Here is an 18,100-nt window from a genome sequence, read left to right as displayed (position 1 = left end):
ATTGAAAGGTCTTGGAGTTAGCATGTTTAATTAGCGGGGGGGGGGCGGGCTTTGGGCATACAGTCTTGCAAAAAAAGATCATGTTTGTCTTTTGACTTTTTCTAATTGGCTGTTGATCGTTTGTGTTTCGATGTGAAGTTTCAAGAAATTGTCAAACTTCAGTATATATGTATGTATAGGTGTGTGTGTGTTATATATATATATATATATATGTGTGTGTGTGTATTTGTATATATGGTTTTACTATTATAATTTTGAGTTGAAATGTACCCAGATGAAAATTTCAAAATACAGATTTTCAAATTTTCATCTGGTTGAACATCTCAATGTTTGAAAGTTTATGTTAGCGATAGTACTGTGCATTCGCTAATATAAATTTGAAGAACTGTACAGAGATCATGGTACAGTGCGGTTAGGGAAATTATTTTCTTCACTGTAGTGCAGTCTCAGAGTTAGAATATATAGTTAGCAGGGGATGTGGGGGGCACAGCCCCTCACCGGGGGGGGGGGGGGGTTGCAGGAGGGCTTTCCCCCCTGTAGAATCATTAGGTGTAGGAGTTCACTTTACGTGAACTCCTATATGGACATCACATGATGTGTTAGGAAACAATGTTGAATCTGCTGAATTTGTAAGTCTGATTCAGCATTCTGAGTTGTGCTGTATTTTCAGTTTTGAGGTTTGCTTTCAATATGTCGAATGGAAATTATCATGATAGTAAACGTGTGTATATTTATATATATATATATATATATATATATATATAGTTATATATATATATATATATATATATATATATATATATATATACACACACACATATATATATATATATATATATATATGTATGTATATGGGTGTACTTAATTTTGAAGTCATTTAACTGAATCTTAGTTGACTGAGCACAATTCAGTAAAAGTTCACTTCACTTAAAATTCATTTGACTGAAACTCATTTCGTTGAAAGGTATATGCCCTGTTCCCGAGTGTAGTGCTATCCTTGAGTTTATAGTTTGAGTACATATTGTCTTCTGGAAAGAGTTATTCATTGTAGTTGTAAGTATCCATGTCTGTGGATTATAACATTTAAAATAGGTGGGGGGCTTTGCCCCCAACAGCCCCCTTGCTATATATTTATACTAACTCCGTTATGTTACTGTGGGGTACAGAGCATATACCCTTTGAGGAATGAGTTTCAGTCAAATGAGTTTTCATTGAAGTGAGCTTACAGTGAATTGCGCTCAGTCAACTGAGTTTTGGCAAAATGAGTTTTTGACGAAATGAAGTAGACCTATATATATATGTGTGTGTGTGTGTGTCTGTGTGTGTATTGTCTAACAATCAGAATACTGAACCTCAAATGATCAAAAAAAGACGAGTGCACACGAAACACTGAACTCTACCAGTAAGAGTGAATCACAAAATTTTGAATACTTTTTCCACTAAAAAATCCCTATATCAGTAAGCTTCAGTTACAAAACTGAGATCATGTGTCATTTTGGTAGTGGTACTGTTAGAGAAAAGGGTTTTTAATAACCTAATGTGCAGATTTAGGGTAAAAACACGAGTAAGGTGGTGTAGGGGAAGATATATTATGTGTGTATGTGTATAAATACAAACACACGCACTCCTTTTTTTTTTTTTCTCTTTTATTAAGAAAATTTATCTTCCTAGATATCTAAGTATTTGGTGTCAGAATTTGTTTTTAATGTGTGTTTCTAACCATTCCTTTCCTTACATACCAGAGCACCTGTTCTATTTTTAGTTAACACTTGTGTTTTTTTCTTTGGGTTGAAAACTGGTCATATTATCAAGGCATGTCATACCATGGGAGGATGGAAAATGTTCTTAAATTCTGCCATTTATCAGTTGTGCCATATTCAGTTGCATATTTTTTTGCTGGCCATGAATGTTTATGCATGGGCATCCTCTCCTAGTATGTACTTCCGTGTCCTTTCTTACTACATGGTCTATGAGCACCTCTCCCAGATTCACTGTTGGGGTTACTACCCAGCATCTAATCCTTTTTCCAACCCCCTTCATTCTTCTCTCTCTCTCTCCTAACGGGAGCTTCTGTTACCCAGCTAGGTTCTCAAAGCCCCTGCCCCATTTACCAACTTTATTTCAAAGAGCTTTAGGTAGTCACATGAATCCCATAGTATTCACGGAGGAAGCTCTGAAAATGGCTGAGACTCAGACTTGCTGATCCATATGTTATATCTCTTATTTTGTGTGATTTCAAATTACCATAGCTCATTGTAAAACCATTTAATACTGAACAGTGCTTAAAATAATACAAAGACCCTAGCAATTTATTGTATGACAAAGTATGTGCTGAGTATCATAAAAATTTGTTTCATTTAAAAAAAAATCTTCAGAAGATAGGCTGGTCTTTAGCTGTTTTCAAGGTTATAATTACTTGGTACTTTGTAGTCTAGCTGTATGAAAATTTGCACCAAGTAAGTGCTGTAAAACATATATAACATTTAAGGACTATAGACTTGGCTGGTATCCCATAGTGTCGTCGTCCTGCTATACAGCATACAGGTCAGGTAAAAGTTATTTTAATGCTGTCAGTTTGTAGGTAATTCTCTAACTATCTAACAGGAAGTATAGCAATTGCAAGACAGAGATAACATAAGTAGAATTTGTAAGTCCCACTTTAGGGCTATTGCTATAACTTTCTGCAGAGATTGTAGTTATTGAAAGGCCATTTCCAGGAAGAACTGGGGAGCTCTACACTACTGCATCAGTGTGATATACAGACCAACGGGTACACCAGACTTACCATTTCCTTGAGGGCAGTCCGTTAATCCTAGACATGTTCCCTTGCTAGAATAAGGGGGTTTAATGTAAAGAGACTTCTGCTTCTTGCTTGCCAGCTCTCTGTCATTGGAGGAATAAGTCCAAGAAAGTGTGATTTGGGGAAGACAACCAGGGAGAGAGTGAGGACACTGAAGTGCACAGATATTACAAGATAGAATGTGTGACAGAAATTAAATATATGATGACTGAATCTCTCTTTGCTTTAGAATAGAAAGTGGAGCTTTCGGTGTACAGTGAAGAAGAGTAACATGTCAGACCTGTTTTGTAAATCTCTGCACTAATTGAAAAACATTATGCAACAAATAACGTGTTGTTTAGCATGCTTTTATTTAACCTTTTAGATTTCTGAAGACGGAAGAGAAGAGATGGTAGTTGTTGAACTACATAGTTCTTGGCAGACTTCAAGAGCTTGTTTCCGTATACTGGCACACTTTGGAGTACCAGATAATTCACAGGTTAGTATTTAAGCAGCTGGGTAGGTGGTTCTTAAAAAAAAAAAAAAAAAAAAAAAAAGGCAAAAAGGTATTAGCTTGATTTCAACATTCGTATTTGTTTCCTCATAAAGCATTGCTTATATTTTTTGTAATTTTGTATATGCCATATGTAATCAGTTTTACAAATGCTGACTACACTTCAAGTTTATTATTTTTTTTCAATAATCATTTTTTATTATTTTTCACAACCATATTACAAATTCACACATTATATACAATATATACAAGATGCTTCCATTAGTTACTTTCACATATATATCAACCTCATGTATTGATCAAAGGTAACTTCTAGTTTATTTGATACTTGAGTAAAGGGTCTGACTTAATGTGTCATTTTCAGCTATGACCAGGTACACTGTATTTCAGTGCTTTCTAGTTGTAAGTAAATTCTTGATCCTGCAAACTGCCATTTTGTTGTGGTCTGTGTACCCTGGGGATAGCTTGGCATCCCTTCCAGGACTAGTTTCTTTGTTTTGTGTCACCATTGCTTGGGATAGACTTCAGTTCCCCAGTACTTGAACTGGGTAAAGGAAACACTGAAGAATGAATGAAGAAATGAAATTCACATATGCACAGACATAAGCAGATTAAAATAACTTTCGTTGTTAGTCATTTCATTGGTGAAAATAATTTATCAAAGTGGTAAGTAACCTATTAGGTTCATAGGTAGGTACTAGGCTATTGGCCTTAGGGCCTATATAAGCCTAGCCAAAAAGGTACCCTGGCTTTCGCCAGTAGTACAAACTTCAGATGCTGCTTATGATTGGAAATGTAAAAGACTGTAGCAGTGCGAGTAGGTAATATAATCATTATCAGTGTAATGCATCATAGAGAATTATTGGTATGTGTTCTATACATGAATATCAAAAATTCACTTTAAGAGCATTGTGCATTGCTTAAAATTAAACCTGGATTAAGGCTGCTAGATAGATTTTCAGAAGTCCTATTAGGTTTTCGCAAATCTATGTAGGTGAGCTACTGTTGCCAGTGCTGAGATCCAGTCCTGTATGGATATTGTCAAATTTTGAAACTAAATTGAAGACCTTGTTTCACTTCCTAATGCCATTTTCTTTTTTGCTGTCTGTTTTCAAAAAGGTTCTTTTCATTATCCTCACTCTCCTGGACAAAGCCTTTATTCTCTCCTTCTGAATTTACTGTATTAGTTGATTATGTACTTTATAATTTTGCTGATTACTCAGATCACTGTTATTTTCCAAGCCTCTAGCAAAACTCCCAGTCCTTTATATACTTTGCTCAGTCTCTGTAACACCCACATTCTCCTTACTCCCTTGGTACCTCATTTCCTTTGGACTTTTTGGATTTCATGCCATTTTGTATAGTATCTGCCATTTTTATTGGCTCTTAATTTCCTCTTTAATTAATATGGCTTTGACCTCTTCACAGTAGTTCCTTCTTTTCCATCTATAGAACTTTGTCTTTTCTTATTTCTCTCTTTTTAGCTTCATTCTTAAATCAAGGCATAATCAAAGTTCATTCACAAAATCAGTTGTTTCAGTTCTTGATGTCTGCCAAGGATGCTCTTCTCAGCACTCACATTGCACCCAGAATTTGTAGTTCATAGGTGTATACTAGTCTAACCACCGCTAGGGTTCTTAAAAGCCTAGTAGTGAAATCCAAATGTGACCTACAAATTTGATTTACATTTGATTTACATGGGGTTATTTACTGACTGCCTTTGTCCATCAGACATGTAGGAGCCAGACCAGGGGTGAATTTCTTGTTACTTATCAATAAGTCAAGTTGTGCTTAAATATGGATAGGGAATAACTCTGCTTCACATGGATGGGGAGCCTGTTCCAGAGAATGGGAATTTTCTGAGAAACACATTTGTTTCTCCAACATGTCCTATTTATGTTGTAAGCAAAATTTATGTTTTTTTAAAGTAGTAGGTCTGGTGCTGTTGGTTTTGCAGATGTGCAAAAGTTTCATCGAAACAGGGTCTAGGGGTGCCTTGTTTACTATGCAGAGATCACCTCTCAGAAGTCTGTATGATGCCGAGTAAAGAGACAGAGCTTTGAGGTCATTAGCATAGGACATTGTGTTTACTCCCTGTATTCTTTTTGTAATGAATCTTTGTGGGTGTTGTAGTTGTTGCATATGTCTGGTCAAGTACAAATCAGAGAGGGCATTATGCTCTCTGATGGGCCTGATGAGGACCGAGTACAGTGGTATCGTGACTTTTCTTGACCTAGATTCCATGCATTTCCTTTTAAGTTGAGCAACATAGAAGCATTTTCTTACTACCTTTGGCTCAAGCTGGTTGAAGGCTAGGTTACTGTCTACAAGAGATCCCAGATCCCTGAATAGAGAATGAACTTTTAAGGGTGTTTTAACTGACATAGTTACCTGGGGTAGCAGACTTCCCAAAAGGTACTATAATGCATTTCTTGTTATCGAGTTTTAAGCCCTGGCTTTGGCACCAACCATTTGTCTGTATTAGACCTATTTGAAAGATGTTCTCATCTTGGGGGGGGGGGGGGATTCATTAAATGCTCTTAGTTTGCAGTCATCTGCAAACTTGGTGAGCCAGAGGCCTTTCACATTGGCTTTGACATCTGAGAAATAGATGCCAAAGAGGAGTGGGCCTAGTACAAAGCCTTGGGGTACACGACTGGTGACTGGCCTCTTTGTGGAAGTGGCCTCACTGGTTCTAACCTCTTAAGTCCCATCAGTGAGCCAGCTAGCTGTCCAGCATTTTATAAAGGGGTTTATACTTAGATTTCCTTCTATACCACTGTTGCAGTGTTCCTTACTCAAGCGATTCCCCTGCCAAGGCTAGTCCCAACATCCATTCAGTATACCAAAGCCTTAGGATTTTTCAAAGGATGTTGTACATCACACGTATGCTCCCTGTTCATGGCCTAGGGCGTAAAGGTGATGTACAAATGTACCAACCCCAGAACATCTTTGCCATCAGTCTGAATGCCATCTTTGATCATCGATCTGAATGCTCCTTCATCTTCTGGTTACCAGGCCTTTTAAGATAAGTGTACCATTTGTTTTTTTTTTTTTTCTTATCCTCGATTTCTTTACTTTTGTTATGAGATTACCTGTCATCCAGAAAGAGAAAATTTCATTGTGGGAGACAGATTCCCCATAAGGACTGCTAGGACCAGTGTTTGTTTTGCTTGGATACTTCTTATGACCATACTTCATGCCCAGTTTGTCAAGTGTTCCCCCTAAGATTCTTTGTAGTTGTCTCTCCTCCTTGTCTATCTACCTTGAGAACCAGCATCTTAAGTTGTTGTTGCAGGATGCAATGGCGGAGTCACCCCAGCCCGAGGGTCAGCCATTAGCCAAGAATAAGACTAAAAAAGTTAGGTTGGATTCAGCTGCTATACCGCATCCACTGGACATTTCTCTTGAAGTTGGTGAAGGCATGGAAGATTGTCTGGTTAATCAGTCAGATTCCTTTGCCACGATCACTTCAGAGGCCAGCATGGATCCGGCTTTTCACACATCCTTGGAGGCTCTGCTGATGTCTGTTATGGATGTTGAGGGGGAATTGTGGCTGATCATATCCAAGGGACTGAGGGGTGTTACGCAGATTCTTGCTAGGGAGGCGATTCCCACTACGTTGGCAGAGTCTCGACAAGGTTCAACTCCCGAGAGGACATTTAGGAGTTTCTTGTGTGAGACCATATCAAAGGCTTTTGATAGGTCAAGGAATATAGAGGGTACAAAGCTGTTGTTATTTCTGTGATGATTAACCATATTAGTAAATGACTGTAGTGCTGTGGTAGTACTGTGATATGGTCGGAAACCACGGCCTTTTGGGTTGTTAACTAATACTCAGATGACCAGGTATGTTTTAGGTCTTCTATCTCAGGATTTTCACATTATTTCTGACCTTGTTGTTTCTCAGGGGAAGACTTTGGCCGTCTTTGTTGGGCTTCTCTTCTCAGGTAGCCCTTTGTTCTGTTAAGTGTAGTTATGATGCAGCTGATGCTGCTTCTAGAGCTGTTGCCTTTGGTCCTGTGTTAAGAAATTATTGTTGGCTTCACTTACAACCTTTGCATGATTATATTAAGGCTAAATTGATGGATGTTCCTCTTGAGAATAAATATCTTTTTGGTTCTGCGGCAGCTGAGCTTTTTAAATCTCTGCAGAAGGGTAAGGCCTTCCAGGAATTGAAACATATTTTTTTTCCCCTCTTCCCAAATTTTAGAGGAATTATCCTTCCAAGCTTGCCTTTGTACATAGTTTGTCTTGCCGTCATCCCAAAGGTAAAAAGGGTTCTAGAATGACTCCTCCTGCTAAGTCTACTTAGACTCCTACCACTCAGACTCCTTCTCTTTCAGACAAGCCAGGTTCTGTCTGACTACCTTTTTCCCTCCCTCCTAAGTCAGGTTCCTTTATCTCTTTGTCCTTCCTTGTCTTTTCTCAATTGGTTAAGGATCACTCAAGATTTTTGGTTTCTCTCGGTCATTCATCAGGGCTATTACATGGTGTGAAAATCCCTTCCTCCTTTTTAAGGCATTCCTTAACCTCCTCAGGAATAGCTGCCCTTTTTCCAGATGTACTTCAGAGCCTTTTGTCTCAATGTACCATCCAAGCAGTTTATGCTCCTTGTAGGGGGAAGAGGTTTTATTCCAGAATGCTTCTGGCTCCCAAGAAAGAAGACAGCTGGAGGCCCATTTCTGGATCTTCCTCAGCTCAACACTTTTCTGAAGGTTTCTTCCTTTTGAATACTGTCCCTTCAGACCCTGTTTACTTTTTTTTTTTTTTTATCTCTGGCTTTCCTAGACTGTCTGGATCTCAAGGATGCCTATCTTCACATTCCTATTCATCCCCATGTCAGGAAAATTTTAAATGTCACTGTTTCTTTTTATTTTCAGTTCTCTGCTTTGCCTTTTCCCTCTCTGCTGCCCCAAGGGTTTTCACCAAATGCCTCTTTCTTCTGATTGTCTTTTGCAGGATGAAGAGGATACACATTTTTCTTTGACTGTACGACCTACTTATTCAGGCTTGCCCTCAAGAGACCCTGCTTCAGTAGCTTCACTCTGCTATTTGCCTTTTGCAAAGTCTAGAATTTGCAGTAAATTTCCATGTTTTTGACTCCTTTTTAGGAACATGTTTTTCTCAGGTGCAGGCTCCAGACCATGTCTATGCTAGCATCCTCACTGCTTCCTAAGGCTTTAACTCTGATTGCCTTCTTCCTTGGGTCTTAGTTACAGCAAGGGAGTTTCTAAGGGCTCTGGGGTACATGGCATCCAACATTCCTATACTTCCTCTAGCCAGGCTTCATATGAGAAAGCTACAGTGGTTCCTAAAGTCATTATGGCTTCAGCATTCTCATCCTTTAGACTTTCTAGTTCTGCTTCTTCTATGCTTCGAGCTAGAGCTTCAGTGGTGGATTCATCAACTGTCTCTCAACCCAAGACTTCCTTTTCAGCCCCCAGTCCTCCCTCTGGAAATGTTTTCAAAAGCCTAAGACGTGGGGTGGGTGCTTCTTTTGGCCCGCTGAAGGTTCATGGTCTTTGTACTGTCAGAGAGTGGACCATATAATTGACAAGGAGATATAAACTCTCCTCCTTGCTGTTCAGGCCTGGCATACTCTTTCTTCCAGGGTCTCTCATAATGTTTACAGAGAATACCACAGTTATGTAGTACATCAACAAGCGGGGTGTTGGGGTGGTCCTAACTCTTGTGCAGACTAGCTTTTCATGTTTGGGACATGGCTGTCCAGTATCAGGTGACTCTTCAGGCGGTTTATATTCTCAGAACAGAACCTTGTGGTAGACTGTCTGAGCAGGTCCATAAGACTGACTGAGTGGTTGCTTCATAGAAATGTGTTTCTGGACATTGTCCATCAGTGGGGTACTCCTCAGACCTTTTTGCTTCCCTGTTTTGTGAACAGACACCATCCTCAATTTTTCGCCAGAGTCCCATGTCCTCTGGCATGGAAGATTGACACCCTCTCTTTTTCTTGGAAGTGGATATTTCTTTATTCCTTCCCTCCCCTTTCTCTCATACTGAGAGTCCTGTTCGAGGTAGAACAGGTCTCTCTCAAAATCTTGTTTGTGACTCCCTTTTGGCCCAGCCAGCATTGGTTCCCTCTTCTTCTGCACCTTGCCAAGGGTAGTCACCAGAATTTACCTCACAGGGTGGACCTACTCATACAAATAAGGGGTCTCTTATACATCCTCACTTGTCCACTGTTCACCTGACACTGTGGGTGATAGGATTTTGATCCCTTTTAGGCACCTTTTTTTCTGAGGATGTGTTTGTTTCTGCAGCAGGCCAGGAAATCCATTACTAGGAAATCTTATTTATCCAAATGGAAGAGATTTTCTGTATGGTATCTTGTTCATAACCAAGATCCACTTTCTGTGGAAGTTCCTTTGGTTCTGTCTTATTTGTATAAATTGCTCCATGCTGGGTTGGCAGCCTCTTCAGTTAAAGCTCAGATGTTCATCGTGTTACACTGCTGCAGTCATCACACTTGGGTTATCCTGCCGTCAGGCGGTCCCACAGTTGGCCAGAGTTTGAAAGTCTTGGTCCGGCGTCGGTTGCTGTCGCTTCTTCCCTGACATCAGTGTGCCAGGGGTATATAATATGCATTCGACGCCATTTTCTCCAGTCTTTCTTGCCGCGCGGTGCCCGAAGCAGAAACAGTTCGCAAGTGCCGGTCGGCCGACTCCTGAGATTTTCGAAGTTGAATTTCACATCCAAAGTCTTCAATAAAGCTAAGTACCCCATTGGGGAAACTTTTTTCTTGCCTCAGACCGATGTCAGAAAAAGTTAATAATTGTATTTCTTGTGGGAAGCAAATACCTCATAAGAACTTCCACTCTTACTGTATTCCATGCCTAGGCCCTGATCACGATGCCACTAGTTGTTGGTTTTGTGCTAGATTTAACAAACGCACTATAAAAATATGTTTTGATTTTGCTTTGCACTACTTTGGCCGAAGGTTCAATTATACTTTGCCGTCGGATCAGCCGACGACCGCAGTTCCGAAAAAACGCAAAGCAAGGATAAAGACTGGTATCCGAGGTCCAAAACCGATGACAAAACCTCTTCTAGGCTAGTAGCCGGTTCTCAGTGAGGCGCTTTTGCAGCCCCTGACACCCGCTACCTCAGAGCCACAGGCCGCCTCCGATTCCCACGTGGAGACAACTAGGCCTCCAGAAACTCAAGGTATTGGGCCTAACGAAACTAATCCCTCAGATGGGTCCGGAGCCACTGAGCAGGCACCGGCTTCTGAGGGTGTTTTCAGACCTTCACAACTTACCATTAAAACAACAGCCAAGACAAAGGTACCATTAAAGACAAAGAAACAAGTACAGCATTCTCCTGGACAGTCCTCCATGCCCAAGAAACAGATGCTTAAAATGGCCGAAGACCTCATTACTCTAATCAGGGGTTCCCATCCCTTTCCTATACAGACTATGACTCCTCTGATCAGGTTTCCATTTCCTCTGATTCCTCTTCAGACCAGGGATACTCTTTACCCCCCTATGAGGACTCTGATGCTGAGGAATCTATCCCTTCAGCCTCTCCTCCTGAGTATTACTCTTTTGGAGAAACTTTACATACCATGAGGGAACATTTCCATTGGGAAAGTCAGGAATACTCAGAATCCAAGAAAAGGCTCAGGGATTTCCTCTTATTGCCTCAGCAAAGGCCCCTGGCTATTCTGCCTGTGCTAGACATTGTGGATGATGTGTTCTCTGAATCCAGCTTATCTCCTGACTCTTTGCCCCCTGCTCCAGCCAAGCCAGATAGGTATTATAGAGTCCCTGACTCTCACAAGTTTCTTTACAAAAACCCTTCTGCTGATCCAGAAACTATTTCACAGGGTCCAAAAGGGGTTAAGGCTTCCATTGCAAAAAATCCAGTACCCTCTGACAGAGATTCCAGAGCTTTGGATAGATGGGGGAAGAAAGTATACACGTCTGCAACTTTAGCAGTAATTGCCAGTTTCACATGCTTAAGTACCAACAATATTTAATGGCTCAGTTAAAACAGCAAATGCTTGCTAGCTCAGACGCTCCTGATTGTAAAGAAATGCAGGATTTATTGCATGCAGTTGAACAGGTGGGAAAACATACTCTGCAATGTGGTTTTGATTCTTTAGAGGCCTCTTGTAGAGCCGCAGTTACAGGTTCTGTTATTCGAAGACATACTTGGTTAAAAGAACAGAGTTTACCTGAACATGTTAAGGCAAAGTTATTGGACGCTCCTTTAAAACATGATACCTTGTTTGGTGTTAAGGCAGAAGAGGTGTTAAAGAAAATGGAGGATAAAGCTAAATCTATGCAAACAGTCAAGGATTTCTTACAGGTACAGCCACCTCGGTTTAGCAGAAATTGGCCAACAAAAAATTGGTCCTTTCCAGTGTCAGACAGGCCACAGAGAGGCAGATACAGACGCCCAAGAGGCAGATCTCAACCCCAAGGCTCAAACAGACAACGACAGTGGGGCACCTCAACCCCAAAAGGAGGTAAGGACAAGTCTCAACCTTACAGGAAACAGTCACAATGACTTTTGCGTACGCCAAGCATGTCCCTTCTGGAAGCCCCCTTAGGGGGAAAACTAGCACTTTTTCTCAAAACTGGCAAACAATCACCGAAGACAAATGGGTCCTGAATATTGTGTCTCAAGGTTACATATTCCACTTCCATACTCTACCAAAGCTAAAAGGAATGCCAGACCTGCCACAAAATCAATGGGCAGAGGCACAAAAACAAATTTCAGCCCTCATGGACATGAGAGCTATACAAAAAGTACCACAACAGGAACAAGGACAAGGATTTTACTCAAGATTCTTCCTGGTCCCCAGAAAGGACAAAGCCTGGAGGCCTATACTGGACCTTTCAATTCTGAATACTTACCTGGATATTCCGATTACAGCAGCTTCTACCCATGCTGGGCAGGAAGGCTTGGCTTGTTACTCTGGACCTCAAAGAGGCATACCTGCATGTCCCTATCAGACAAAATTGCAGAAGATACCACCGATTCAAAACTGGTACAATGCACTACCAATTCTCTGCACTGCCCTTTGGCTTATCTACTGCGCCCAGGGTCTTCACAAAGTGCCTGGCACTAGTAATTGCATTTTGCAGACAAAAAGGAATTCAAATATATCCATACCTGGACGACTGCATCATTCAAGCAGAGACAAATGACATTCTTTTACAGCATCTGGCATTTGTGAAAAAGTTGCTAATTTCTCTAGGGTGCACATTAAACGAAAAGAAGTCAAAACTAGTGCTCTCACAACAGATTACATTCCTGGGTGCCAGCTTAAATACAACGGCCCAGATGGCCTACCTCACACCAGACAAACAAGTGCAACTAACTCAATATTTTCAACTACTGGCAAAAACGTCCCATCTCCCTGCAAGAAAAATTCTGCAGGCCCTGGGATTCATGGCATCCTGCATACTACTAATACCATATGCCAGACTGCATATGAGGAAATTACAATGGTACCTAAAAAGTGTTTGGACTCAACATTCTCACAGTCTAGAAGCAGTAATTCCAATAATTCCCTGCCTACAACAGGAGTTTCAATGGTGGACACAGGCTTGTCACCTAAACAAGGGTCAGCCTTTTACCCAACCCACAGCCAGGCAAACTCTAACAACAGATGCTTCGGATTACGCCTGGGGGGGAGCACACATGGCAGGAACATGCATTCGGGGCATGTGGACCACAGACCAGATGCATCTTCACATCAATCAAAAAGAGATGTTGGCTGTTCAAAATGCCCTAACAGCTTTCAAGGACCTTCTACATCCAGGACAACTATTACTAAAGACAGACAACACCACAGTAATATGGTACATAAACAAACAAGGGGGCACTCATTCTTATCCCCTATGCAGGCAAGCCATGACCTTGTGGAACACAGCTCTAACGTACCAAGTTCACCTGCAAGCACAATTCCTGCCAGGAAAGAAAAATACTCTGGCAGACGACCTAAGCAGAAATATCATGGACCCTCACGAATGGAAATTGAATCCACAAATCTTCAGCATGATAATACAAAAATGGGGATGCCCAGACGTAGATCTTTTTGCCTCCCCACTGAATTGCCAACTACAAAAATTCTGCACAAGGACTTATCACAAACAAGCATGGAAAGTGGATGCTCTTCTATTCAGTTGGAAAAACCTAAAAGTCTATGCCTTCCCACCACTGCCTCTCCTTTCAAAGGTACTCCTAAAAGCCAGGCAAGAAAAAACACAGATGATCCTTATTGCTCCAGACTGGCCATGCCAGCACTGGTACCCTATCTTAAGGAACTTGGCTCAGGGCCTACCATGGATTTTGCCCCAAATTCCACACCTTCTGACTCAACAAAACAATCAGATCCTGCACGGTCAGCTCAAAACCCTAAACCTGGCTGCATGGCAGTTACTTTAGTCAAACAGGCAATACCTCTCTCTAAAGCTGTTATGGATGCCATTTTGGAGGCCAGGAGGCCTAGCACCAGGAAAGCTTACTTAGAAAAATGGAAGAGATTCTGCACCTGGAACCAGGCTCACAGCCTTGACCCTCTTGTTCCAAACATTCCTCAGATTTTAAAATACTTAACTGAGATGCCGGACAGAGGCCTATCCTTTTCATCAATTAAGATCCACGCCTCTGCCATTTCTGCACATTACAACACGGATCCTCCTTTATTCTCTCATCCCTCGCTAAAGCAGTACCTCAGAGGGGCTAAAAACATAAGACCGCTCCGGAGAGCACCAACACCAACTTGGGACCTCAATTTCGTTTTGGAAAAACTGACCCTACCATCTTTTGAGCCAGCCAATACAGCCAATCTAAAATTTTTGTCATGGAAAACAGCTCTGCTCCTGGCAGTAACTTCAGCACAAAGAGTCTCAGAGCTACAGGCATTAATGGAAGTGGAACCTTTTATAATTTTTCATCAGGATAGGGTATCTTTTAAGGACAAACCCTACCTTCATGCCAAAGGTGGTATCTAGTGTGGCTCTTAAACAAACCATCCATTTGCGTACAATTTTATCCAAACCCCCAAAATAAAGGGGAGAAACTTCTGCATTCTTTGGACATACACAGGCAGCTATGCTTCTACTTGGACAAAACAAAAGCTTTCAGGAAAACTGATCAACTGTTTGTAACATATGCTGCAGGATCACAAGGCAAGGCTATCTCAAAGCAAACTATATCCAAATGGGATAGGACACTGTATTCAGTACTGCTGCACACAGCATGGAAAATCAGTCCCTAATAACATTAGGCCTCATTCCACCAGGGCAACGGCTACTTCAGCAGCCTTTCTCAGAGGAGTACCTACCAAGGAAATTTTGGAGGCTGCAACTTGGAGTTCAATGCACACCTTCACCAAGCATTACCACCTGCTTCTTGACTCTAAATCCAGAGCAGGATTTGCCACTGCAGTTCTGCAGGGCCTCTTAGCCAATCCTAACTCTTTATAGACCAGCCACCCAAACTTAGCTTTGGGATTCAACCCAAGTGTGATGACTGCAGCAGTGTAACACGATGAACATAGTACAGTTTTGTACCTACCATAAATGTAGATGTTCGAGTGTTCACACTGCTGCATTCCAGGTTACCCTCCCTCCATCCCCTCTGAACTAGCTGGACTTATCTATACCCTTCTATCCTATACTACCTTTGGGGTGTATTTGCTGGTAACTGAAGGTATTGTTTTTATTTTATATGTATATTTTTGAATAGCAATATATATTGCCTACCCACTTGGGGGCACCTGACATCTGGGGCAAGAAAAACTGAAGAAAATGGCGTTGGATGGATATTATATACCCTGGCACACTGACGTCAGGGAAGAAGCGATAGCAACCGACGCTGGACCAAGACTTTGGAACTCTGGCCGACTGCAGGACCGCCTGACGGCAGGATAACCCAAGTGTGATGACTGCAGCAGTGTGAACACTCGAATATCTACATTTATGGTAGGTGCAAAACTGTACTTTTGCAGCTGTTAATGCTTGCCTGCCTTTGACTCCACCTTTGGCTTCTCGGTTTGAGGTCAAACAATTTCTTAATGGTGTCCTTCATATTAGGCCTCCTAGGAAGCCTATTGCGCCTTCCTGGGACCTATATTTTGTTCTTGAAAAATTGACTCTGGCTCCTTTTGAGCTTGCAGCTTCAGCTTCCTTACAGCATTGTACTTGGAAGACTGTTCTTCTTTTGGCCCTTATTTCACCTAAAGGCTGTATGAGCTTCAGGCCCTTATGGCTGTCCCTCCTTTTTTAGTTTTTCATAAGGACAGGTTCCTCTTCATACTAATCCTTCTTTTATGCCCAAGGTGGCAATATGGACCTCCTGCGTATCCATAAAACAAATAGTACCAGAATTACCTGTACATTCTAAAGACTTAAACCTTGCCTGTGATATAAATAGGATCTACTGGAGAGACAGGTATGTATCCGAGAGACAGGAACGGGCTCCCCATCCATGTGGAGCAGAGTTCCTCCCTAACCCAGTTCATGTGCAGGTTAGACAATTGGATGGGCAACAAGAAATTCCTCCCTAGTTTGGCACCTATGTCTCTAACGGACAGAGGCAACATGTAAATGATTCATCTCCCAGACCCCTACTGGTAAATGTTTTGTCTCACAAGCCCTTGCTGACACTTATCAAGGGTACCAGAACTTGTCAGAGATTTGGGATGCATGGCTAGGCTTAAAAAGGCCCCTGTGGTTGTTAGCCTAATTAACACCTATAAACCTGTTAATTGACTCAATCAGTATGTTAATTTGCCATCTTTTCCTTTTCTCCACAGTCTGCTAGTGAGAAGGTTCTTCATACCCTGGTTTTAAATAGACAGCTTGGATATTATTTTGATAAAACTAAAGCTGTTCGTAAATCTGAGCAGGATTTTGTTTCTTTTCATCATAGATCTCTAATTTTGGCTGTTTCTAAGCAAGCAATTTCTTCTTGAATCTCTACGGCCATTTCCTTTTCGTACTCTTTTCATGGGAAAAGCCTTTCTACTTTGGTAAAGGCTCATTCTGCCAGGGCTGTGGCTTCCTCTGGTGCTTTTTACAAGAGATTGGATACCAGTTCCATCCGTGAGGCAGCGACTTGGTCTTTTATGCATAGTTTTATTGAACATTGCAAGCTGGATATGGTTACTGGGGCTAGAGCCAGATTTGGCAGGACTATCCTGCATAGCTTTCTTGAGGGCTCTGCTGGACCTTTCTCCTCCCAAGTTTCCTTTTCAGCCTTTGTACTCTCCCTTGAGTAAGGAATACTGCAACACTGATATGGAAAGGCATAGTACAGTTGTGTAAAATCTTACCAGTAGATGTCCTTCCCTTTACTGTTGAAGTATTCGATCCTTCACTCTTCCCCTTATTCTTTACTATTTTTTTCTTTTTTCCTTCTGGATACACATGTTCCTTTTTTGCTTCTTGGACTGTTGATGTTCTTCGTGTTTCACTGTTGCAGTCATAACTGTAGGGTGATCCTGCCGGCAGGCAGCCCGAGGTCGGCCAGAATTCCAAAGTCTGGGTCCGGCGTCGACTGTACCAGCAATTACCCTGACGTCAGAATGCAGAGGTACATAGCTGACAGCCGACGCCATCTTCTCCAGTCTTTCTTGCCGTGCGGTGGAAAGAAGCTCGCAAGTCGTTGGTTGGCGTTTTCAGAACAACGTGCTTTGATTGACTTCGGTCCGAAGTTTTCAACTTCTCTTCTCAAGCTAAGTACCCTGTTGGGGAAACTTTTTTCTTGCTCCTCCGATGTCAGAAAAAGTTAATAATTGTATATCGTGTGGGAAACAGATACCTCATAAAGATTTCCACTCTTACTGTCTACCTTGCTTAGGCCCTGACCACGACGTTTCTTGTTGTCGGTTCTGTGCCAGGTTTAATTCTCGCACTATCAAGCGTAGGTACGATTGGGCCCTGAACTATTTCGGTAGACGATTTACAGGATGTCGTCGGATACTTTACCGACAACCGGAATTCAAAAGAAACGCAAGGACAAGGATAGGCCTCCGAGGTCCAAACAGGATTCTTCGCAGCCGGAGCCAGCTTCGGGTTTGGTGGTAGTCAGTGATGCACTTTTGCAGCCCCTGTCGTCCGCCATTTCTGAACCGATGGCCGACACAGACTCCCATGGGGAGCCATCTAGGCCTAATATTTTATCTGCTGCAGGACCTTCGGACGTCGCTCCTTCAGATGGGTCCGAAACCGCTGTGCAGGTACCGGCTTCTGAGGGAGTTTTCAGGCCTTCACATATAACTATTTCAACAAAGTCAAAGGCAAAGACAAAAACTCCTGTAAAGCCAAGGGTTTCTACTCAAGCTGCTTCGGATTCAGCTCCCAAGTCCCAGAAGCAATTACTATGGATGGCTGAGGATTTACTTATAATGATTAGGGGTACTCACCCTCCTCTTGAAAAAAGGCCTAGACAGGATTTACCTTATGATTCCTCTGATCAGGCTTCTGTGTCTTCTGTCTCTTCCTCTGACCAGGATTACTCTTTTCCTCCTTATGAGGAGTCAGATGCGGAGGACTCTATTCCCTCTGCTTCTCCCCCTGAAGATTTCTCTTTTGGGGAAACTTTACATGAGATGAGAGAGCATTTTCATTGGGAAGGTCAGGATTATTCTGCCTCCAAGAAGAGACTCAGAGAATTTCTCCTTCTCCCTCAACACAGACCTTTGGCTATTCCTCCTGTGCTTGACATTGTGGATGATGCTTTTTCTGAAGCTAACCTGAAACCTGAATCCTGCTCCTTCTAAGCCTGATAGATTTTACAGAGTCCCTGATTCCCATCAATTCTTA

General features: G+C 41.8%; 1 protein-coding gene across 7 annotated transcripts in view; it reads left to right on the top strand.

The window, feature by feature from the left end:
* PARP4 (poly(ADP-ribose) polymerase family member 4) overlaps nt 1-18,100 on the top strand; it is a 2,883,551-nt gene that overhangs the window by 466,945 nt on the left and 2,398,506 nt on the right. For all 7 annotated transcript variants that reach the window (XM_044073295.1, XM_044073293.1, XM_044073297.1 and 4 more), the window contains one exon: nt 3,165-3,278. In XM_044073295.1, the coding sequence (XP_043929230.1) occupies nt 3,165-3,278 (114 nt within the window). The remainder of the gene's footprint in view (nt 1-3,164; nt 3,279-18,100) is intronic.

This window comes from Protopterus annectens, chromosome 5.part1, assembly GCF_019279795.1.
Source record: "Protopterus annectens isolate FY-2018-M chromosome 5.part1, PAN1.0, whole genome shotgun sequence".
Lineage (NCBI taxonomy): Eukaryota > Metazoa > Chordata > Ceratodontiformes > Protopteridae > Protopterus > Protopterus annectens.
The sequence above is the reverse complement of the archived record's forward strand: the minus strand, read 5'-3'. Positions and strand labels throughout refer to the sequence as shown.